This window comes from Acinonyx jubatus, chromosome C1, assembly GCF_027475565.1.
Source record: "Acinonyx jubatus isolate Ajub_Pintada_27869175 chromosome C1, VMU_Ajub_asm_v1.0, whole genome shotgun sequence".
NCBI lineage: Eukaryota > Metazoa > Chordata > Mammalia > Carnivora > Felidae > Acinonyx > Acinonyx jubatus.
The window spans coordinates 112301186-112326923 of record NC_069381.1 but is presented as its reverse complement, the minus strand read 5'-3'; the positions used below and the strand labels follow the sequence as shown (position 1 = coordinate 112326923).

At 41.6% G+C, this 25738-nt stretch overlaps 1 protein-coding gene and 1 long non-coding RNA gene across 7 annotated transcripts in view; one reads left to right on the top strand and one right to left on the bottom strand.

The window, feature by feature from the left end:
• The window catches only part of CNTNAP5 (contactin associated protein family member 5), an 801874-nt gene that overhangs the window by 335054 nt on the left and 441082 nt on the right, over positions 1 to 25738 (top strand). For all 6 annotated transcript variants that reach the window (XM_027056014.2, XM_027056013.2, XM_053214870.1 and 3 more), the window contains one exon: positions 13174 to 13321. In XM_027056014.2, the coding sequence (XP_026911815.1) occupies positions 13174 to 13321 (148 nt within the window). The remainder of the gene's footprint in view (positions 1 to 13173; positions 13322 to 25738) is intronic.
• On the bottom strand, positions 23559 to 25206 carry LOC106966387 (uncharacterized). Its single transcript, XR_001428765.3, has 3 exons — positions 24993 to 25206; positions 24683 to 24763; positions 23559 to 23695 (listed from the first exon to the last, which is right to left on the bottom strand). It is a non-coding gene; the product is annotated as an uncharacterized LOC106966387 (long non-coding RNA).

Here is a 25738-nt window from a genome sequence, read left to right as displayed (position 1 = left end):
TACTCATCCAAGTTCTCAAACTCAGTAAGGATTTAAACTTAGGCACATGATCCGGCATCTGTCGTCCTAACTCTACACTGAAATGCTATGCAAATGCATAGCACAAAAGTACCGAAACAAACTTCCATGTAATATCTGTGGCCAGTGACAGTGAATAGCCTAGTTTACAGAACATGCAGGAATTGTGAGATAGAAGTATCAGGAAACAGAGTAAGATCAGCTCACCATGCAGAGGAACTCAAAACGCCTGTTTGACTTGGTTCAGACACCATCACCAATGAAATCAGACCGAGTGTAGAATTGTCAAGCTAGGTAGTCTGAAAATCGCTATTTAAATTTGAGGATGAAGCAGAGTATGAACAGCGCCTGAGTGTTGCTTGACACAGCGAGGTACAAAGGCATTATCCAAGTTTAATTCTCTGCATTCAATCTGGAGTATGCAGACTTCCCTGGTATTTATACATGGCAGCAGCCGGAAGGATGGTTCATGTTATCAGTAGAAGCCACTGGTGCACATTATTGGAGAGCGGACCATCCATTTATAGTTCTAGAGAATCTTTTTTTGGAAAAAGAAAGCTTTGATATATATATAATTCCTTCTGTATGTCTTATTACTCTCATTTAATAGATAAAGAAACCAAGGTTCTGAAAGTCAGAATAAGTGGCCTTTGGCTATATATGAAATAATGGTAGGAAGTGATTTTCGAGGGTGCCTCCACCCAAAGTCCAGCAGCTTCAAACTGTGTCATGCAGCCAAGGAACCAATAACTCTTCCTACAGAGGGCTCAGGGATAATACATGAAATGTGGAATGAAAATGGCATGTATTACCCCCACCCCCACCCCCCACCATGTATCAGGTGCTAGAGACACGAAATGATCAGGGTGTAGGTCCTCAAGGTGATTGCAGTCTATAGGAGACCACTCTAATGCACATGTTCCAGCCCTGCTGCTGATGTGTGGCCAAGATGGAGACTGTAGGAATAAATAAGGGGGGGGGTGTCACCAATTTAAACAAAGAGTTTGGGAAGAGCACAACAGAGAAGATCCTGAAAGAAGGAGTTTGCAGGTGTTTTTGAGCGAACCTCAAGCAGTGCGATATGGTAGAAGGGCCCTGTAGGGAAAGAAGAAGCAGGAGATGGTTTGGAAAACAGAGGGCTTTTGTAGGGCATACTAGAAAATTCTCCTTGATTTTAAAGCTAATATACCCTCTTGTAAGATTGATGAAATGGAGTAAGACCAGAGAGAGAAAGATTATCTGGTGGCTGTTACAGTCATCCAGGGAAGAGATGATGAAGGTAGTGCAGAGAAAGAAAGAAATGAACCTTCCACCAGATGTTTCCTGAGTTCTCCTTTACTCACGGCCACAGCTCAGAGGTTGCAGCAAATATCCAGGTATTTTATTTCAAGTTACCAGCCATACTGTCAGCAGAAATGAAATATTTTTGCATGCAAGTTTTTCTTCCTTTCTTCCTCCTTCATTGTACTTCAAGGGTCCCTTTTAAAACTGTCAACCACAGCGAGATGTCACCTCACACCTGTTAGAATGTCCATCATTGAAAGGACAAGAGGTAACTAGTGGTGGTGAAGGTGGGGAGAAAAGGGAATTCTGGTGTGCTGTTGGTGGGATTGTAAATTGGTGCATCCATGATGGAAAACAGTATGGAGGACCATCAAATGATTAGAAATAGAATCATCATATGGTCCATCAGTCCCACTCTTGGAATATATCCAAAGGAAATGAAAACGCTGATATAAACAAAGATATCTGCACCCTCATGATAATGAGCTAACGCCCAGCATTATGTACAATTAGCCAAAACATGGAAACAACCTGAGGGTCCATTGGGAAATGAATGAAGAAAGAAGGTGTGGGGGAAAGGGACTGAAGGAAAGTGGTCAGAAGCTACAAATGTCCAGTTATCAGGTAAATGACTACTAGGGATGTCATCTACAACATAATGATGCCCGTAGCTAACATAGCTACGTGATGTTATAGGAAAGTTGTTGAGAGTGAACCCTAAGAGTTTACATCATAAGGAGAATTCATTTCCTTTTCTTTTTATTGCATTTATATGCAATATGATGAATATTAACGAAACCTATTGTGGGAATCATTTCACAATTTATGTAAATCAAAACACCATTCTGTACACCTTAAACTTATACATTGATGCATGTCAATTATTTCCCAATAAAACTGAAAAAAAAAAAAGGAAATTCTGATGTTTCCTGGAGTCATTGCTTGAGCTACTAAAAATTTGACAGAAAATAGCTAAAAGTCAGCTAAGAGCAGAAATGGAACAAAGGAGGAAAGGATAAGAGAAGTAGATCATGATAAACTTGGCCTATTATATGGTTTTGCCAAAGGCTGACAATCAGCTAACACCTTCTCTTCAGAGTGCTGGTTTGAAATCCAAATCTCAGGAAAACGAATGAAGGAAAAAAAAAAAGACGTGTTGACTGCTTCCATGCTCCTATTTCCAGAGAAATCTGCTGTCTCCTCAAAGGTTTCTATTCAGCAAGGTTAAATTATCTTTAGGAGAAAATCAGCTACAAGACAGGTGAATTGGGGCTTATCAGCTGGTATAGACATTGATATTTGGAAGTGAGCCCGTAAAGCACTGTGGAGGAAATAATGGTAAGAACATCCTAGAACCCTTTAGTCCTCACTTGGTCCTCGTAGGACCTAGCCTGTTCTCTGGCCAGTTAAATGTAAAGGACAGTGGGAACCACATCCACAGTCTTCATATAGTTTGTGAGGCGAACAATTGAACCATCACAGGCACAGAATAGAATGAAGGAAGAAATTTTGACAATGTATGTTGCCCATTCTCTCCTTGTGATACTTCTCCCTCGGGTAGTTTTTGATAGGCTGGATAGCTTAGGCTTTCTTAACTATACAGATTGAAACTTCCCTCTCTATTTGCTTCTCTGAAATATTCTAGTCAAGGAATTAAGAGCATGAAAGTCAGCCGTAATGGTAGAAGGAACTCCTATACGGAATATTGCTTCAATACTCCCTTCAACTAATTGTCCTTCCTTGAGAAAATGTCTTAAAACTTCTATCTTTGGTTTGTCCACCAAAAGGTATGAACATGAAATTCTCTCAGGGTGATGCTTTGTGCATATTTCTATAGTGCAACATTCTTTTAAGATGTTGCATGGAAAAAAGAGCAGGGTTCCATAATGGAACAATTTAGGGGGAAAAAATGTGTATTGTTCCTTTATTCAGCAAATCTTTCTGGGCTTCACCTGTGATTCCAGAAGTCCCTGCTCTCTTGGAGCTCACAGTGCAAGGAGAGAGACAAAGAAGTAAAGCAAGATGAGTTTAGGAAGGAAAATAAAGCAAGATAGGAGGGTTGGTTGTACTGGGAAGGGAAAAGGAGTTGGCAAGAGCCCCTACAAAAGACTGCAGTGCACATAAATGGGCAGAAAAGCTCAACAGTCTTTCCATCTTGGTATTCATTATTCCCTTTGCCCCATGACTTTACCCTGGATGTATCGGGTAGTCTCTTTCTAGCTCCGGACCAGGTCCTTACTGTAGGGTCTCTTCTGTCTGGATCCTGTAATAGAAGACCAGGCCCTCCTGGCAACCCCCATGCTCAGTTCTCCATTTCATGAACCAGGAAGTTCAGAAAGCCTTCTTTCTTTTCCAGAAATCAGAAGAGGGCAAAGGAATTGTTTCTTTTTGCTTTAGTGGAGTCTGAAAAGTCTGATTTTGCTAAGTGGGTGTTTTAATCTTCTCCAGTTGTGCACCATATGGTCAAGCTGCCATACATGATGGTGTTATAGCTCTTAGCACAAGAGATGGAAACGTAAATATATGACAGTGTTGTCAACAATCACTTTATTACCCATTATACTTAACGCAGCAGAAGTCACACAAAAATCGGAACCTCTGAACAAACACAGCAATGACAATGGAGGAATTTGGTGTCTCATATAAATACATATTTTTAAACAAATATTTATCTGTACATGCATAGTGTCCTCAAGAATAATTAGGGTTCTGGATCATCCACTCTGGTAGACAAAATACCACATTTCTATTATTTAGCTGTGGGTTAATATATCTTATTTCCACATTATTAGTTGATCTTACTTTATTTTCTCGTAAAATGTGACCTAGATCAATAATTGTCACAACGATGCTAATAGCCTAATTGTATGCATAAGGTTCCTATTGGTCTAGGGAGAGTTTTGAGCAACTTAATTTGGAAACTTCCTTTAAATCAATGATGATTTGTTAAAGCTGTAAATGGGCAGAGGCCAGTGGCAATTTGAGAGCCCTTCCTTCAACTTCTACTTTAACATAACTTTAGCAATGCCCTCTCCTAGCGCTTGTAACTGTTGACATTCAATGAATTAATTCTCTTTGTACTTGAGATATTGATGGGATTGTTTTAATTCAAGTAGATTACAGAGGAACACACTGGTTCATCAGACTAGGGGGAAGATGAGGAAATGGATATAGAATTAATCACTTTTTGAAGGAGAAAGTGGAGGTAGATATCCAGATGCCACGGTCATGGTCTGCTGTATCTATGAGAAGCCAGTTTTTCTGCCTAGGGATGGGTACTGGTTTCTGAGGGCACTGGTGCCTCCAGTGGGAGAGGCATTTAATTGAAGGCCTTTAATCTTTGTAAGTTACTCACTAACTTCTGCTGGCAAGTCTCACTATTTCCCTCACTATCTCTGGCTTACTCTGGAATAAGCCAGAATGCATGTGATGGGTTAAGTTTGTTTGGAGACTTTATACCTGATGAGATTTGCATGCAAATAACTTTAATATGGGTAATTTAATGCTAAAGTGATCAAAGAGCGCCTGGGTGGCTCAGTCAGTTAAACGTCCGACTTCAGCTCAGGTCATGATCTCACAGTTCATAGGTTCAAGCCCTGCATCAGGCTCTGTGCTGACAGCTCAGAGCCTGGAGCCTGCCTCAGATTCTGTGCCTCCCTGTCTCTCTGCCCCTCCCAGCTTGCACTCTGTCTGTCTGTCTCTCTCAAAAATAAATAAATTAATAAAAAAATAATAAAGTGGCCAGTATTATGACTTCACATAGGATTCCATTTTCTCAACTGGCCACACAATAACCACAGTAACCATCCTTTCAAGCAGATGACTGACAGTTAAGATCAGGACAGGGAGACTAGGAGCGAAATGACAATTGGCCATTGACTGCATGAGAGCACATGTCAGACAAAGGTTGTGTCAGGGCTGGGGTGGGAATGAGGAAGCACTCATACCTCAAGCTGGAGGGCACTTCTACTTCCAGAAACAGAGGAGGAAGCAAATATCTCTTCAGTGATACAGTCACGAACTGGAAAAAAATAAGAACATGTCATTCCTAAGAGAAGGGAACAGAACATGAGTGCATGATGGTTACTAGCAGGGCTTGACCTGAGAACCCTACTCCACTTGTGATCAAGGTCAAGTGGGAGTGACAGTTTTCCTCTACTATTGCCCTCAATCCTTGAACTGTTCTCCTACTCTGGAGACTGTACTGGCAAAGGAGGACAGTGCCATGGATTGGTTTTCCTCTTTGCCAACTATCAGGATCAAGTGACAGAGGTGGAGTTGTTCTTATGCAGTTATCAAATTCAGGGTGGCTTTCTAGCCCAATTAAATAATTGCTCTTATGAAATTGCAAGTAGATATACCACATCTGCTCTTATAAGGATATAATGGTGTAATGGACACTTTTCCTACAAACAGGAGTAGAATAAAAAAAGAATTCAGTAGTCTAATTCTCCTTTTTATACCCCTAAAATTTGTCACTTAAGGAATATGGTCAATGATACTGTAATAGTGAGGTATGGTGACAGGTGGTAGCTACACTTGGGGTGAACGTGCCATAACTTATGAACTTGTCAGATCACTATGTTGTACACCTGAAACTAATGTGATGCTGGGTATCAATTATACTCAAATAAAAAACAGTATATAAAAACAGCAAATAAATGGTAAGAAACAGAATTCCTGTCTCCCACCAATAGTGTCTAGTTCCTAACACTTACCTCTCATTTTCTTTTGTATATGTGCCTGTCTGAAATCCATTTCAGCACATACACCTGCAGAACAGTTTGGAACTTCAAAGCCTGAATGGGTGTATCAATTTTAGTTTTAACTCTGCAGTTTGCATGTTAATTACCCTCTGCCTTATTAAATGTATCTTATTAAATAAGAAAAAAAATGTATTTCTAATTAGCTCTGGGCTGCTAGTCCTTCCTTAGCTTTAGTTTGTACCGTTTTTCTGGGAGAACCCTTTGAATGTCATTCAGAAAATGTAAGTATGATTGACAAATGCCTTGCATGGGGCTTGAGGGTATTAGTAAGTCACTGCTTCAGAATATGCTCTCACACAAAGATATTTTTACACAGGAACTAGCTATAGGAATTTCTGTCTTTCTGTCTCTCTGTGAGAGTATTGTGTGGTTTGTGAGAATCTATTATGTGCAATGTCATTTGCATGTAGTATTTAATGTAAGTTTTGCCACTGCCTTGGAGATTTTATTTGCACGGTTCTCCTGGTGAGAAAACCAAGAGTCAGAAAAGTTGTGTTCCTTTGCTTATTCATTCACTCAGTGATTCAGCAACTTACTAATACCAGTGTGAGCGAAGTTAAGATGCTGTTTGAAATTCACTGATTTTGAAATAACTACAGTGCACAGATTTGGTTTGGGTTGCCGAATGCCATTTCAACATACCTTGAAGAAATACCACGTTCCGTGCACTAGACATTCTGGTTTAAAATAAGATACAGCCCATATCCCCAAAGGAACTACAGTCCTTGCGCTTTGCAAGGGACGACAGAGCGAATCAGCAAGGTGGTTAGGATTAGCACTCACAGCTCATATCCTTTCTCTCCCACTCTACTGCTTCTTTTAAAACAGACCCTTAGGCAGCATGGAGTTTGGCAGAGCACCAGACTTGAAATAGGTCTCCCTGAGAATTCCTGATATTCCCTGTCAAGGTTACGGAGGCAGAATTTGGTTGCTGCACCTGTTATTTATTGCCCACACTGCAGTTAGGCAAATTAATGACATCTTCCCCGTGGCACCTGGATGCTTGCAGTCTCCCTGCCAGTCAGAGACATCAGTGGGTTTGGCACAATGTGATGTATTTGTTACAGCCAAGTGAGTTGCTTGGGTAGCAGCGAGCCCAGACCCGTTCACTCTCCATGGGTAAGTGCCAGTGACCATCCCGTCTTAGTTTGTGCCTACTCCATTAGCTGCCTAGTAAAGAATAAAAAGAGTATCAGCACTTTCATCATGAGCAAAGGGTCTTCCTTTCATAAGCCAAAATGTTGTGTAATGACAAGGAATGAATGTGTAAGGGGAAGGAGCTGAATGCTGACTCTGAAACTCTCGTTTTCTTGTGTGTTCTCCTACATGCTCCTCCTGTGAGCCCCCTTCTAGGTAATTGTTTTCTCTTATGAGCGCACATGAACTCACCTTCTGTGGTCGTTACACTTCTTGAACTATGGGGGATGATATGGAAGAAGAAAGATGAGCTTATGCACTATGTTCTTATGTAGGGACCAAATCAATGAACAGCCTCAAGAACCATATGCATGAGGGGTTCCTGGGTGGCTCTGACTCTTGAGTCAGTAGGTTCAGCACCTGACTCTTGATTTTGGCTCAGGTCATGATCTCATGGTTCATGAGATGGAGCCCGACCGTGGGGTCTGTGCTGACAGTGTGAAACTTGCTTGAGATTCTCTCTCCCTCTTTCTCTGTCCCTCCTCCCCTCTCTCTTTCTCTCTAAAAATAAATAAATAAACATTTTTTAAAAGAACAATATGCATGATATTTTATAATAAAATAATGCCACTTATCCCACGACAATAGTAAAAGGCCTGTGCCCAGATTCAGTATACTGTTGGTTGATGTGGGGTGAGAACCAAACAAACTTGTGAGAAACAGTATGGATACCGTTGCCCCGAATTGACCTGATTCCCAAAGTCTGCCAGTGAGGTGGGGAATCCCTTGTCGACTGGCAGCACAATTGTAAGATGTGGCACAACTTTGGAAAGTTGAAATGTACGTGTGCGGGGGAGCGGGGGGAGGCTCCTTTAGTGAGGAAGCTGGCTAAACCTTCTTGAGGTAGAGTGAACTAAAATTATACGGAGGGCCTAGCAAGTGCCTGGCGTGGAGCAGACCCTCAAACCTGGTTGTTCTTATTGTGCCACAGCCATGATTTGGTTTCAGAAACCCGATGTATATGGGCAATAATGAGAATGCAATCAGAGGGCCACCGGACTTTAATCAGAGTCTCTATAACCCAGTCTCAATTTGGTAATTGCTTGATTTATAATTTATGATTCAATTTAGGCTCTCCAAAATCAAGTTGTCTCATCTTTAAAATGAAGATCATGCAGATTTGCTACCTTGTGTGGACGTTATGTTCAGATGAATTGATGGATATTCTTTGTGGTCATTTTCTGTCTCCCATCATCGAGAAAATTGCTGATGTGATTTCCATCCTCAGAGCTTAGTTCTGCCCCTTCTAGAACTTCGTATACATAGAATTGTGTAGTATGCACTCCTGATGGCTAGCTACTTTTGCCCAACACATGTATTGGAGCAGGTGTTGTTGCTTATTTTTTATTGCTGAGTATAACATTCTGAGTTCAGATTTACTAGTTTTTTTATCTTCTTGGGATGGAAATATAGATTTTTAACTTTACTTCTTCCTTCTCATGTAAAAAAAAAAAAAGGCATTTGTAACCATCCATTTTCTTCTAAGGGCTGCTTTGGCTATGTTCCAGAAATGTTGATACAGTGTTCTTATCATCATTCAATTAGAACTATTTTCTAAATTCCATTTTGATTTCTTCTTTGACCTATGAGTCATTTAGAAGTGTGTTGAATAACTTCCAAACATTTGAGGGTTTCCTAAATAAGTTATTATTATGACAACTTAATTGTGGTCAGAAAACAAGCCATATGATTTTTTTTACCATATATGATAGGGTCCCTCTTAGTGAATGTCCTATGTGTGCACTTGAAAACAATGTATTTAACCTGTCATTGTTCCATGTTCTGTGAACATTAATTAGGCCAGTTTCACTGTTTGAATATTCTACATCCTTACTGGCTTCTCCCTCACACACACTTATTCCATCAGCCTGACAATTTCTAACTTTTCATTGGAGTTTTAATCATTTTTCTTTTAATGTAATCACCAGTTTGGTAAAGTTTAAGTTTACCTTTTTTTTTTTTTTCTTGTCTGTGATTTATTCCTTTGTTTCTCATTTCCTATCTTATTTTGTGTTAAACTGGGATCAGGTTTGTTGTTCTTATATTATTATTATTATTATTATTATTATTATTATTATGTTATTCCATCCTTTCTCTTTTATTGGCTTTGTGGTTATACCTTTTTGGTTTATTTTTGTGCATCTTTAACTTGTAATTTATATAAAATTGCTAATATATCACTTTATATACAATGTGAAGCCTTGAACTAGTGTAATTCTATTTATCCTGTATCCCGTTCTATGCAGCTTTGTTGACATATGTTTTCTTCTATATATGTTATAAATCTCACAATGTGTTTTTAGTTTTCCTCTAAAGTGTGAATTGACTTTACAATTTTTAGGAAAAGAAAGAAATCTAGTCTTTTATTCTTACCCACACATTTAACCCTTTGAGTATCCTTAATTCCTTCCTGCACATTGAAAATTCTGTCTTTGGGGCACCTGGTTGGTTCAGTTGGTTAAGCGTCTAACTCTTGATTTCACATCTGGTCACGATATCACAATTCATGAGTTTGAGCTCTGCATTGGGCTCCACACTGACCGTGCAGCATGGAGCCTGCTTGGGATTCTCTCTTTCCTTCTCTCTGCCTCTCCCCTACTCAAGCACTTGCATGTGCGTGTTCTCTCTCTTTCTCTCAAAAATAAACAAATTAATTAAAAAAAGAGAAAATTCTATCTTGTATCAATTTCTTTAGATAGCATTACTTATGTAGCAATTCTTAGCAGTGGAGGTCTATTGGTAATAAATTATCTCAGCTTTTGTTTAAATGAAACTATGTTTATTTTTTTCTTCAGACCTGGAAGCTATTTTTGCTGGGTATAGAATGTTAAGTTGAGGGGCACCTGGGTGGCTTAAGTGTTCAACTTTTGATTTTGGCTCAGGTCTTGGTCTTACAGTTCGTGAGTTTGAGCCTGGCATTGGGTTCTGCACTAACGGTGTGGAGCCTACTTTGGATTCTCTCTCTCCCTCTGTCTCTGCTCTCTTTACTCTCTCAAAATAAATAAACTTAAAACAAAAGAATGCTAGGTTAATGGTATCCTACTTTCAGCATTAGTTGGTCTCTAAAATTTCTCATGAAAAGTCAGCTGTCACCCTTAATGCTGTCCAGGTATCTTTAGCAGTTGAGCTGACTTGGGGTGAGTGATAGCTTTAATGAATCTAATAGGGCCTTGGAATTCAAGCACTGGAAGAGGAAGGAGACATTTGTTTGCTTTTCTTTCTAGCCTGCAACTTCCTGCATTGCTATATGATGATTACTTTTGATCTTGTCAGAAGTTGAACTAGTGAACTTGGTGAGAATTTGGCTGAAGCTTCCTTTAGACTCAGTCTGCCTCCAGCTTTAAGTATTCCCAAGTTAATGTTAGCCTCTTAGCTCCAAGAGGGTCCTGGGACCATGCACTGCATACTTTGAGATCTCAAACTTTGAGACCTTGGGTCTCCTCTGGCATGAGCCTATGAGGCTATGAAACTACAAATTATATAGCTCTGGGACCGTGAGATGTTCAGATCATGACAGAGAGACTCAGAAAGATTAAGTCACTTGCCTAATGTTACACAATCTTTCCAAGATGTGCCCTTTTTGATGAGAATCCAAGATTCCGTCATCAGAGCACTTAGTACATGAGTTAAGGGATCCTATAAAGGATTCCAGGTTCAAAAAATAAATCTTATATCTAGAATTATACAACCAGGATTTAAACGTTAGCTTAAGATATAGTTGGTCTATATATTACATAGAACTCTGGAGGGGGCACCCCATTGTCCTCAGTGTAAGAAAGATTTTATTGAAAGTTTGGGTTAGATAGAGATACTATAGACCCAGGGCCTTTATGTGCCTGGGAGGTGGGTTGTAGCATCCATGAGTAAGAGGGAGTCCAGATTACTGAATGGAAACTCCCCAGTTAGGTTGTAGAAAACCATGAAATACCTTAATTCTATCCAGGACAATCAGAAACCACCAGTACCTCTCCCCAAGATATACAACATGTATGAACATATATATCAAAGAAGTATGGACAAAAACATATTAAAAATGGAAACCAAAAACTCTAAACTCTATAGGGAAAATTCCTTTCTTTTTTTTTAATGTTTATTTATTTTTGAGACAGAGGGAGACAGAGCATGAGTGGGGGGGGGCAGAGAGAGAGGGAGACACAGAATCTCTAGGGAGATTCTCTAGGGAGAAGCAGGCTCCAGGCTCTGAGTTGTCAGCACAGAGTCCTACACGGGGCTCTAACCCACAAACTGTGAGATCATGACCTGAGCTGAAGTCGGATGCTTAACTGACTGAGCCACCCGGGTGCCCTGGGAAAGATCCTTTCTAAGTGAACAAGGGACTGAAGAAGGTTTATACCTGTACCAGTTGTAAAGCTGGGAGCAGGACGTGTGGAAGAGCCAGCCTGCCAAGTAGAGTCATTCTTATTTGCATGAAGAAAAAATGGTACAACCTTGCCTAAATCCGTGGCCTGGATGTTGGATTTGAATCTTGAGGAATTCCTCTCCACTAAGTCATTCTGTTACATGAGAATTTTGTTGCAGGTGTAGCTGCAAATTAGGAAGTGAATGTATTCATTCTTCAGTAAGCCACTTTGTGCTGCGTAATAGTGACGCTATCAATTGCTTATGTCAGAGTTAGTAGCCCCTGGGTGTATTGTGTGTTGCAGAATGTCTGAGTGTTCACAGCTGTGGTGAGGATACATACAGACAAGGTTCAGACTGGATCTTTGAAAATGGATTCAATTCCATTGTTTACATAAGATACTTTACTTGGTGTTCATTTTGGCCACTTGACGAACTAACGGATCTCCCTTTTATTGACATTGATGGGACATTAGCAAGTATGCTTTATCTACAAATACTTGAATCAGAAAAGAAGGCAAATGACAATTTTTAATGAAGCAAGCAAATCCGTGTGCTAGATGACATACTGTCTTAAGGATTAGGGAACCTTGGGGTGATGAGAAAGTTGTCCGGATGACTAGTGGTGAGGGTTGCACAATGGTGTGAAAGTATTTAATGCCACTAAAATATACATTTTAAAATGGTTTCAGTGGGACGTTTATGTTACGTATATTCTACCCCAATGGGGAAAAGAGATGAGGTGTGACACTTTGGATTCCATCTCTAGAAAAATTTTTACTCCAGAAATCCCTCATCCAAATGAAGACTAGAGGACATAATTCTGGTGTGCCCAATAGTTCCCAAACTATGTGCTCCTTTGCTTCAACTTCCTGAGAAAATGAGTTACCTAAGAGTCCTAAGAGTCAGAACCCCCCTTCTCCCTCCAGTAACGATTGACATGGCGATAGCTGAAGAGTGTGGGGCTGTAGAAAAACCACAAGCTTTGGAATAGGACGACCATGGAATTGAATCTCAGACCAATTCCTAACCAATTGGATGATGTGAAGATTTCTTTTTTCTTCACCCTTTTTCTCATTACGCTTCAGGTATTTTTTTTTTAATCTGTGAAATGGTAATAATCATAATAGAAAGTGCTTAGCATAGTGACTGGCCTCAACTGATGGTAACAGTTACTTCAATGAAAGCCTTTTCCTTCTAAGAGGAGATGGCCACTTATCTCCTCTACCACAGGGAGGGACTATGAGCATTAGAAATATTGGAACGTCATGGTATTATTTACTTTGTGAAGCTTTCAGGTGTCATGTCTAACCTTGGGGGAGAGAGTTCCTCAAAGAATAATGGATAGCATTTCTGAAAAAAAAGGAACATAATGAAGAATTTTCACAGGAGTCGGTTTCTATTTGACATATCTGTGAAATTGAGGATTTTCTTGGAAAGACTCAGTGGAGTAACATATGTGAATTTGCAGTGAGGTGCTTTGAGCTCGGCATGGGAAGGAGACGCAATGGTGTCACAAATCTCACGGGGCCTCCTTTTCTCTCCGCAGACCTTTGCAGGAAACATGAATGCTGACAGCGTGATGCACCATAAGTTACTGCACTCAGTGAGAGCCCGCTTCATTCGCTTCGTGCCCCTGGAATGGAATCCAAGTGGAAAGATTGGCATGAGGGTGGAGGTCTACGGATGCTCCTATAGTAAGTGTAGACACGCACCCTCAACACTGATGTGTTGTGAGCGCCGCCCCCTCCCCCAAGGGTTACCAGCTTATCTACATTGTGATGGCAATCTCAGGTTGTTTCAAAACTCTTTCAAGCCTTTAATAACTTCTGCACATTTGAAAATGTAAAATTCAACCCAGAGCTAGAAAAACTCTTCTTCTGTCTAGGGATGAAGCAGCTTGGTAGTGATAACGTGATAAGAGCTTAACAACAGCCCAGAGTTCAAAGTGAAGAGCTCTTGAAATGTGAGCATCATTTGTCCTTGAAGTAGAAGAGGAATTTGGGCTCCATTCTTTCCCAGAAGTGAGGTATTACAGGTATGATAAATTCGCCCCTCCTTCAGCACCGTGAAGAAAAAAGGTTCCCCCTCTTCACTTGTTCTAGAAGGGGAGGAAAAAGAGCATTCCAATCTGATTTAACCCAGGGAGTGCTTCTCGCCTGGAGTTATGCTAGCCAAATATTCATCTGTGAGTTGTTCTTGAACGTAAAAGTGGCTGGCAAATAAGGAATATGGTAACCACGGGTAGAACTGGCAATCGCTCTGGAATACAGTCAGAATTACGCAGGAAATGTAATCATTCCTATAATTCTCCTCTGCAAGTTTTATATTTAAAACTAAAAGTAGGCCATCATAAATTAGTTTTCTACCTTAGCAGTGACATCTCCTGCTTATATACTAAAACCCAGTGACCCCTAATGTATGAACGCATGTGATTGCTACCACTAACATGGTTCAACAGATCCTGGTTTTGGTTATAAGAGTGCCTGTTGGGTTATGTGCTTGTACCGTTTTTTTGTAATATGGCCAACTGAATGCCTGTATCAGAATCATCTGGAGCGGTCCTTAAAAATGCATTTGCCTAGCCAAGTCCTGTACATACTGGATTATGATTCTGGGCGTAGGGACCTGGAAAGCTGAGTATTAACAAGCTCCCTAGGGAAGCGATGGACATAAGAACATCTAGTAAAAATAAATTTCTTCACAGAGGGGATTTACTTATGAAATGGCTGTCTTTATCTTGAACAAGCATTTCCAGAAAGAGTATGTTATACAACAGATACATCAACAGCACACCATTAGGCTAGGGAGACACTGCATTCCACTTCAGCCCTTGCATAACACAGCACAGAATGTCCATAAGGGCACATGCTTCCAATCCCAGGTTCTCTGGCATGCCCAGATTCCCTTGTTGCCTCTTCTCTTGATAACAGGTGTCGCTACTTGGAGGTTTAATTTTAAAACTTTTTTTAAGTAATTTTTTGTTACATTTATTTATTTATTTATTTATTTATTTATTTATTTATTGAGAGAGAGAATGAGGGGTGGAGGCAGAGAGAGAGGAAGAGAGAGAGAATCCCAACCAGGCTCCGGACCATCAGTGCAGAGACTGATGTGGGGCTTGAACTCACGAACCATGAGATCATGGCCCGAGCTGAAACCAAGAGTTGGACGCTTAACCAACTGAGCCACCCAGATGCCCCCTTTTTTTTTTTAAAGAAAACTTTTTTTTAAAGTAATTTTTTGTTAAGTTTATTTATTTATATATTTTGAGAGAGAGAGAGAGAGTCGGAGGTTTATTTTTAAGTAAAAGGTGACACTTTCATGCTGAAGTAAAGAGGTTACCTATGTTATGACTTCAGCCATCTATTTTGGGGTAACGATCCCATTACTGTTTACCATGTCCTCATTGTTTTCTGTCAGCCAGTCAGCTTTCCTTTGCTGTTCATGTACATCGTTCTGCATGCATACATAGAAAGACTCCTCGCATCAAGTTGAAGAGCAGACTGGAAGGTTGAAAGAGACCTTGGAGGGATACATTCATCTTTTTCCAGTGCCAGACCCCTTTGAGACTCTGATGGCAGCAAGGGACATCCCCTTAAGAAGAGCACCCACAGTGACATTTTTTCATAAGCAGATTTTTCTATAATATTAGGAGGCCCACAGATCTGCTAAAGCCCAATTCTTGACCAGGCTCACAGTCCCTGATTTGGAGGAAGCCCAGTCCTACGGGGTCTGCCTTCCAGGTAGGCTCCATGTCTACTCAGTGCATTCCCTCAAGGGATAACTTATCTTTGGGTACCTATTGTGAGTGATGGGATGTTAGCCACCTTGGGGAGCTGCTGAACACTCGGTCCTTTCCAATCATTGGTCCTGGTGCTTTTTTGCTTTCCCTTGGGGAAAAAAACGAATTCACCTCTCACTTCTTTTTTTTTTTTTTTAACATTTATTTATTTTGAGGGAGAGAAAGAGATGCGGGGGTGGGGGAGAGAATCCCAGCAGTCTCTGCTCTGTCAGTGCAGAGCCCGAAGTGGGGCTCGATTTCACACACAGCGAGGTCATGGCCTGTGCTGAAATCAGGAGTCGCCTCCTTAACGACTGCCCCACCCAGACGATCCCTCATCTCTCATTTCTATCTAAAAACAAGTCTCTGTGTGTCCTCTGGATCAGAGGATGGTCCTCCCTTTCAACACCATCTCATCCTCCCTTTGACTGGGTCATTCCTATACATAGAAGACTTTGCTCTATAAGCTATCAAAAGGAATACAACAAAAGCTGACTAGCCCTACTTAGCAGCTACTCCTTCTCTCCCTTGCTTTTCACAGAACAGCTTCTCTCCAAGGTCTGTGTGTGGTTAGCACCTCCACCCGCTCATACCCCAGCACACTGCACCTGATTCTCTGCGGTCTGGACACACGTGGTGTTCCGTTCCAGGTGTCTGCTTGGCTAGCCAGGGTCCCAGGATCCAACCAAACACTAACCTAGGAGTCGCTGGGAGGTGGTGACCATCTGCAGTCACTGGGCTTTGGGGAAAGGAGAGTATTCTTGATGTCTGGGTGGGCCAGATTCAGTCGGTCGAAAGATTTTAAGATCAGAACTGAGGTTTCCCTGAGGAAGAAGGCATTCTACCTGTACAGTGTAGCTTCAGGTCCTGCCCGAGTTTCATCCTCCCCTTCCTGACAGCCCGCCCTGCAGATGAATTTCGGACTTGCCTGGGCGGCCCCCACACTCATATAAGCAGTTCCGTGTAGTCTATCTGTATCTGTATCTGTATCTGTATCTGTATCTGTATCTGTATCTGTATCTGTTTCTATTTGTATCTGTATCTGTATCTATTTGTATCTCTATCTATCTATCTATCTATCTATCTATCTATCTATCTGCATACCTATCTCTCTATCTCTCTATCATCTAATGCAAAACACCCCACAGAAACTACTTCAGCAAAGACCACCAGTGAAGAACTCCACATCACCAAATCCAGTGGTCACTTCTCTTTTCTCACCTCACTCAACCTCTCAGTAGTATTTGGTTCAGTTACCTATTTCTACCTTTTAAAAACCTGGTTTTCCCTTCTGGCTCACCAGCTACCTGTGCTCAATCTCAGGGCTTTGTCTCAGAACTTCTTTCCATCTACACCCCAAGCCCATCTGAATTTACAGAGTCCCATGAATTTAAACACTGTGGATACGCTGATCGTCTTCACATCTGTATCTCCTGGCCTGACCTCTAGAATTATATAGGCAATATGCTAGGTATGTCCTCGTGAAAGTCTAAATTGAATAGAGCAGAAATACAACTCCTGATTACCATTCCCTCAAACACCTGTTCACATCTCCCCAAACTCAGTAAATGGCACCACTGTTTGTTCACCTGCTAGAGCAAAAGCCCAGAAAGCAGTCTTGAGTCCTCCTTTCCCATAACTGGCACTCCCGTGCAACTTATTTAAGTTCACAGTAGCTGCTTCAGCTCTCTCCTCCAAAACGTGCCCTGAATCCACATGTTTCTGCCTTGCGGAGCTGCAGCCTCTGTCTCTTCTCCCCCAGTGTATTTAAATCACCTTCCAGCTGGAGTTCCTGCTCTATGCCCCAGTCTCCCCAAACCTATTTGGGAGGCAGTAGCCAAAGTGATTCTTATAAATATTATAGAGAATTGCATACTTCACTTAAAATAAAATTGAGACTCCTTTCCAGCAAGTAGAATTTCTTATTGGAGGTTCCTTGCCAACCTCTTCAAATTCCTTTTAGTTCTTCCAGCCCTTAGAGGCCATCTTGCTGTTCCTGGAACATGCCAGGCTTTTTCTACCACAGGGCCTTTGCACTTTCTGTTCCCTAGGCACAGAACAGCTTTTCCAAGAATTTACAGTTACTTCCTTTAGCCAGTGCAATTCCAATTCTGATGCCACCTCTTCAGAGAAGTCCACTTTTCTTAAAATGTTATTTATTTATTTTGAGAGAGAGAGAAGGAGAGAACACATGTGCATGAGTGGGAGAGGGGCAGAGAGAGAGAGAGAGAGAGAGAGAGAGAATCCAAAGTAGGCTCCACTCTGTCGGCATAAAGCCCTATGTGGGGCTCAGTCTCAGGAACCATGAGATCATAGCCTGAGCAGAAATCACGAGTCAGACGCTTAACTGACTGAGCCACCCAAGTGCCCCCAGAGAAGTCCACTTTAATTGCCCTTCTAAAGTCTCCTGCCCTACTTCCTGTGTATCAGCTGTTATCCCCTGGCTATATGCTGTGCCTTTATTTTCTTCGTGGTTCCTCTCACAAAACAGAATCTTGTTTGTTTGTTTTGGTTTACTTGTTTGTTGTTTGCCTCTCCAAAGCCCTGCACCAGAATGTAAGTGCCGTGAGAGTAGGCACCTTGTCTATTAAGTCTCAGGACCTAATAGGCAGATGAATGGATACATATATCAGTCCAGTCTCAGCATGGGCAACCATGTAATTCACCTGAAATTACTTGCTGTTCATAACACCCATTGTAGTTTCTAGGGAACTGTTTTTCTCCCCACACCATGGGCTCATAAACCTTTTTGTCAAAAATCCATTTGAGTATGTTGCTAAAGATTGGTGGAAAACTTACAGTTCTATAATTTCTTAAGACTTAAAGTTTTAACTGTTTTGGAAATATCTGCATATTCATTCATTCATTCATTCACTCATTCACTCATTTATTCCTTCAGTTGACAACTTTATTGAGCAATTAAGATACATCACATACACCAGGCATCATGCAAAGCCCTGAGGGATATAAGAAATAAACAAGACCTTTCTGTGAACTTTAATGAGTCCTGGAGTTTTTTTTCTTTGAAGCACTTTTGTATGATTGCATTTCATTAATTAATTCTTCAATTGTTTCTTTGACATATGTCTCCCGACTGGACTCTGCTTTGAAAAGGCAGTCACTGCACCTGTCAAGTACCCCCACGCCCATCGCAATGCTGGGTTCTTGGTATTCTTTCAGTATTTGTCAAATGATTGACATTGCTGATAGTCAGAGAGGGTGTAACAAGCATGTAAATAAAAATCTGCCGCAAAATACGGCGTGTGCCTCATAGGAATCCGCAAAGGGGACCCGGGGAGGGTGGGGGGGAAGAGGACAAAGTAAGCCAGTGCTACTGTTGGTATCAGAAAGATTGCAGAGATACCAGCCACCTGAGCTAGGTCTCAGAAGTTGAGTAGTGACTTGCCCGGCAGAGGGGATCTCCAGGCAGCAGGAGGGGTGAGCACAGAGGGGAAACTGGGGTAGAGCTGTGGGATTTTGCTGCTTAGTGCACAAGAGGCAAGGGCAGGAAGGTAGGAAACAGAGCCACTTGTCTCTCTCTGCTCCCGCATTTCCCTACAGTAACTTAAAAAACTTCATCTAGCCTGCAGGAGGAAAGATATTTATAGTAAGAGATAGCCCTTCCTCTTCTCTAACCTCTCCTGGGCTTCACTTCCTTCCTAGTGAAGTCTAGCCTTTCCAGTTTGAAAAGCTCTCTCCTTGTTGGAGGAGTCAAAGCGGGCTGCCTTTCAGTGTCTTCCAGTCATCCCTCAACATGGCAGAGTCCGCCCCAGCTGGAGGCTCTTGTTTTGTTCCCTTTTGCTTTCTTTGAGCCTCTTTCTTCTTTCTCCAAACCCGGCTTGAAAATCCCGTGCCCTGTACACTTCTTCTGCAGACCCCAGTCATGTGATCCTCTGATTTGTCCCTCTTCTTATCTCAGCCAGCATTTCAGCAGCTGTAGTGGCCGTCTCCCTGCTTCCAGGACCTTCTGGAAAGGAGAAGTGGCTCACCCTTCAAGGGCTCCTCACAGCCTTTGGCGGAGCTCAGAGTTCTCCACCCCTCTCATTTGCCATATCCCCATATTCAGCTTCCACTGTGTGTACATGCACGGTTCCCGGCACAGACCTGGGCTTCTCTCCAGATTGCATGTTTTCATTCTTGCAGCTGCCTTTTTCCGAAAATTCCTCTTTCTCCTTCATTAGGTTTTTTCTCTTGATTGCCCTTCACCAGCCAGATCAGATATCATCGGCTTTTGAAATCTTTTTGCCTCCTAGACCTTGCCATGTGGCCCCCTTTTAGGTTTTATGTTTCAATTCTAGGTTTCATCTTGTTAAATTAAAGTTACCTGGGGCTTCCCTACCAGTCTGTCACCAATCTGTTCTATAAGGTGGAATCATGTCGTACCTCTCAGCTACCTGGGACCTAGATTGGTGTCTGACAGCTGCTGTGTATTCCGTGAATATTTAACGTGCAATTAATTTTTAGATGTAGATGCTGGCATCGTTGTTCATTTTTGAATGTGTTTATTACATTTTTAAAAATTGCAGTACTCCTTCTAATGAAGGCCTTTCCCTTACCTTTTTATTTTTATTTTTTAACGTTTATTCATTTTTTGATAGAGACAGAGCGTGAGTGGGGGAGGGGCAGAGAGAGAGAGAGGGAGACACAGAATCCAAAGCAGGCTCCAGGCTCTGAGCTGTCATCACAGACCCTGGCGTGGGGCTTGAACTCACGGACTGTGAGATCACGACCTGAGCTGAAGTCGGACACCTAACCCACTGAGCTACACAGGCGTCCCTCTCTTGCCTTTTGTAAGTAATGAAATTATGAGCTTATGAGAATCTTCCTTCCACATGGGTGTCTTTCATACCTTACACTTTTTCTCGTTGAATAATTGAGATTATCTGTGGTTGCAGTTCCCAGATCGATTTGTGTTTGGAGCCTCCTTAAGGCTATTCTGGTATATTCTGTCTTAAAATCTCTAGAAGTAAAAGCATATCTCCATTTTCCCTAAGTATTTATGTTTTTAACATCTTTTCTTCTTGATTGTCTTCATTCTCTTTTATTAATTCCTCAGTGACCGTCTCATTTTACTGACGTTCCCACTGCTTTCGTGTTACCAGTGCTGTCTTTTTTGCCACGGTCATGATGAGGTTCAGAGCAGTAGATTCCCTTTGTGTGCTCAGATAGGAATGGGTGAACAAATGGCCTGTTATTAAATATGTGAACCTTCCAGCAAACCCTGCTGACGTCTTTGAGTCTCTTGTTTCCTCATCCTCAAATCACAGTGGTAATTACTTTAAAGACTACTGTGTCACCTTTGAGTTACTGTGTATAAACATAAAGCAGAGTATGTAGCAAACAGTTTGTGTTTAGTAACTGACAGCTAGTACTAAAGTAGGTGTGTATCCATAGAGGAACACCCTGTATTGCCAGGACATGTTGCTTTTTGGGGAAACATTAACCAACCACATCCTCTGTCAGAGAAGGGGCCTATCCCAGATTCAGATGCGTTCTGTTGGTGCTTCTGCACCAGCATGGGCTCTGGGATCTCCGCTCTCTGCCTCCTTCCGGTTCTCTCTCTCTCTCTCTGCCCAAGAGTAGGATCCAATGTGGTCTTCCATGGCATTCTGCCAAGACTACAATCCAAGTTCTTCTTTTCGGATTGCTTCTGCTGAATGATTTCATGAAGTGAATAATTCCCTGGTGAACCAAGAAGATAATTTTACTGTGCTGACAGCTAATCTGAACCAGTTATAACCACTTCTTGCTGTGTGTCGAGTTCGTGATGGCTATGACACATCTTCCATGTATGCATCCACACTTGCTAGATTCTCATTATGTTCTCATAAGAGTTCTTGAATACCTCCTCCATTACCATGTTTCCTCTTGTGTCACCACTGTTGTCAACTGAGGGTGCCTGGGTTTTTAAGTTTTGTGGGGATATTTTCTCTTTCTGACCAGTTTTCAGGTTGATTAGTTTTTGGCCAAACACGTTCATGCGGTGACCCAAGTAAATAAAGGACGTGGGTCCTCCTACATCACTGAGTTGGTAGCGTAAAGATGCACACTTGAAATAAAGATGTCAGTATAGAATTGGGAAAAATAATTCATCTCCTGTAGAGACTACAAAAGAAGAAATAGGGAAATGGGGAGCACCATTCTTCGTTGTGATTAATGGCGACTCTGTCTGGGAGAGGGAGCCAGTATTTTTGCTATTGGTGGCAACCATTCCATCATTCAGTTATGATTTCCATTAGAAATGCCACTGTCATCATCAACATACCCCTTCCCCACTGTCATTTAATATGCACATTACAGTACAACACACTCCAAGCCTCAACAGTCTTTCTTTCTTTCTTTCTTTCTTTCTTTCTTTCTTTCTTTCTTTCTTTCTTTCTTTCTTTCTTTTCTTTCTTAATACAATTTATTGTCAAACAAGCTATATACAGTGTATACACTGTGCTCTTGGCTTCAGGAATAGATTCCCGTGATTCATTGCTTACCTACAACACCCAGTGCTCATCCCAACAAATGCCCTCCTCAATGCCCATCACCCATTTTCCCCACCTCCTGACCCCCCGACCCATCAACCCTCAATTTGTTCTCTGTACTTCAGAGTCTCTTATGGTTTGCCTCCCTCTCTGTTTGTAACTATTTTGTTCCTTCCCTTCCCCCATGTCTTTCAAATAGGAAGTACTCCTCCTATGTACTGTACAAGGACAGATTGAAATTTATTATTTTTTAATGTTTATTTATTTATTTTGAGAGAGAGGGAGAGCATGAGCAAGGGAGGGACAGACAGAGGGAGAGAGAGAGAGAATCCCAAGTAGGCTCTGCACCGTCAGTGTAGAACCCAACATGGGACTCCAGATCACAGCCTGAGCCAAAATCTAGAGTGGGACACATGACTCCCGAGGTGCCCTTCCGACTGACTGAAATATATAAAGATGAAGTGTCTTTTAGATAAGTGATTTTCATCCTGAGCCAAATATCTCTTCTGAGCTCTAAAACTACATATGCTTTTGCCTGATTGATATCTCAATTTCATTATGTCATAAATAGCTCAAATTTCACATGTCTCAAAGGGAACTCTTAAAATCAACCCTCCAACCACATTCAGTTTCTTCTGCTTGTGGACCTCCTCATCTCAGTAGACAATACCAGGTGCCCAAATGAGCCGTGGGAAACTTTCTTTCAATCTGCCCTCTCCCTTATTTCCCATAGCAAATCCATCAACAAGTTCTATCGGTATGACTTCCCAGTCCATCCGCAATATGCCCATTTCTTTTCATCCTCACAGTCACCAGCCTCATTTAGTTACTTCTTGTATCACCTGGATTTTTAATTCAGCAACCCACCTTCACTCTTTTTCTTTTTGTCTTTTTCTTCTTTTCTATTATCTTCACTACAGTCAGCAGGATTGTCATAGAATACAGAGTTGAGCCCCTTCCTGCTGCACACTTTTCACTAGCTTCTGCTTGCATGTAACACAACCAAAGCCGTGTGCACCCTGTGCATGAAAAACAGGTACCAGGGGACCTGGCCTTCACCTGCCTCACTGGCGTCACCGCTCTGTGGTGTCCCTCCCTACCTGGGCTCAAGCTCTAGTGACTTCTGTTCTGTGGTCTCTCATGCCATGCTGCCTCCTTCCTATCTCAGGGCCCTTGAATGGGCTGATCACTCTGTCTGGAGGGCTCCCCCTCCGCACCGCCTCTGCCTTCTTTAGGTCAACTCTTTTTTTTTTTTTTTTTTAATTTTCATTTATTTTTGAGACAGAGAGAGAGAGAGAGAGAGAGAGAGAGAGAGAATGAGTGGGGGAGGGGCAGAGAGAGAAGGAGACACTGAATCTGAAGCAGGCTCCAGGCTCTGAGCTGTCAGCACAGAGCCCCACACAGGGCTTGAACCCACGAACCATGAGATCATAACCTGAGCTCAAGTCAGATGCTTTAACCGACTGAGCCACCCAAGTGCCCCTTTAGCTCAACTCTTCAATTATCTCAGCGTTACTATAACTTTCTCAGAGAGGTGCCAATTGATTCTCAATTCAAATGAAGTTACCCTTCCATTTTTTTTTTTTTTTATCTTAACACATACCATTCTTTTATTTCAAAGCATCGATCTCTGCCTCAGTCTGTTTGGGTTGTTATAACAGAAAACCATAGACTGGGTAGCTTATAAACAGCAGACATTTATTTCTCACAGTTTTGGAGGTTGGAAAGTCCAAGATCAAGGCACAGCAAATTTGGTGTCTGGGGAGGGCTCACTTCCTGTTTCATAGATTTCCATCTTCTCACGGTGTTCTTACCTGGCAGAAGGGACAAGGGAACTCGGTGAGTCTCTTTCATAGGAACATTAATCCCATTGATCTTGTCTCCTTTCCCAAAGCCCACCTCCAAATACCATCACACTGGGGAGTAGGTTTCAACATACGAATTTTTGGGAGATACAACATTCAGCATATAGAATGAATACACGTACACACACCCACCCACACACACACACAGTAAGAGAGAAATAAAGATAGATCAATATAGATATCTAGTAGCTATTTAAATGTGTATTTCATTGTGAGCTACCTATCTCACTATTTCAGGCTCTATAGCATCAAGGAGCATATCTACTTTCATACCTAGTTCATAGCGCAAAAAGAGGCTCATTTCAGTTAATAGCTATTAAATTTGTTGAATGAACAACTTCTTCAAAGTGGCACAGCCAGTGGCCTTCTGAGACAGGCTTTGAACCCAGTTCTGTACTGTTCCTATATCCGTGGGCTTTTTACTATGTGTCTGAAAGCATTTAGTCGTATGACATGGGAAAATCTTACTGGAAAGCATTCTGTTCAGCTTTCTGATACCCACATTATTGGTTTATTCCCAAAGCCCAATGTGAGCAACCTTCAGTTCCTGAGCATAGGAAGGTGTCCAGGAACAGAGTGTGGCTACTGCCCAGTCCAGTAGCTCCTTACCTCTTTGTCCCTTACCTGCATTCTCAAACCTAACTCTCCATGAAAATCACCTGGGGGATATTCTGTTTCTAAATACTAAGTCATAATCACTGGGTAGAGAGCCCAGCATAAGCATTTTTTTTTTTTCTGTTCCTAGGTGGTGGTCATATGGAGCCAGAGTTTAAAACCGTTTCCTCAAGCTCCTCTCCTAGCTATGAGAGTCATTTCATTCTTAGTTTACACTGTCTACATTTTCATGTCTGTGATTGCAAATCTTAAGGATTTTAAATGAAATGTAAACACTGTTATAGGCCGTATATAGTCACGTTAACACACGGGCATACTCACAACCAGAGATGCAAAGCGAGCTTTCTCACCTACTGGTTGTATAATCCTGGACAATCTCGGGTCTTCTGTGGATGCAGCTTCCTTTTTAGTGAAAACACAGGTAATAATAGTGCTTGTTTCACATAGGCAAATGGGTTGAAACAGCGTTTGGCATAAGATAAGCCTTGAGAAAGGGTTAGCTCTGATCATCATTATCTTCGGCTGTTATTTAAGCTGGTCACCACACTTCTCCCCATTTTTCTTTTCCCAGCTTATTCAGGACCACATTTCACCTGCACCTCAAAGGAAGAAGGTGAACTTTTTTACATACCAGTTCCTGAAAGGTTCCAACACCTTCATCAGGCCCATCTGGAGACTTTAGGTTAAGGGGACTTCTGTCTGGGGCTTCTATTTGAATTCCTTTCACTATGGGAAGCTAATTTTAAAAAGTATTATAAATTCTGATAAGGCATCATGATCTGCCACACTTCCCAATCTCATTAAAACTTACAACCGTGTTAGTATACCTTAAGTTGCCTCCTTTCCACACAGAAAAAGACTTTGCCCCTACTTGGTTAATTATTGCCAAGCGGTGACGTCCAAAATTGATCAGCCTCAGAGCTGAAGTCACATTCTCTTTCCCCAAATAAATCTCTTTGTCATCCCAGCTTCAGCTGCCCTCTTTGTTGTTCCCATCATCTGGGGCCATTTGTCATACATGGTAGAGGCTGCAAAACTGTAAATTTCATCTATGGCATGTTAAGGTCCATATCACAGGGGACTTTAAGAGGCTAGGTTTATAGCTATTTAAACCCTATAGGAGCAGAGGACATGATGACAGCAGTCAGGCCTCAGGGCTTGGAGACCCCAGTGTGAGCTTTGAATCCTGCTTTGGAAATCATAGATAGCATTTTATAGCCAGAAATACCTCCACAGTCACTCATTGCAATTTCTTCAGTCTATTGATGAGGAAATCAGGGCCCAGAAGGGTCTTAAAATTGAGTTAGTCAACTTCTTCCCTTCCCTTTTTTTTCTCTTTTTTTCTCATAGTTCACAGAAGAATAACAAAAAAAGAAA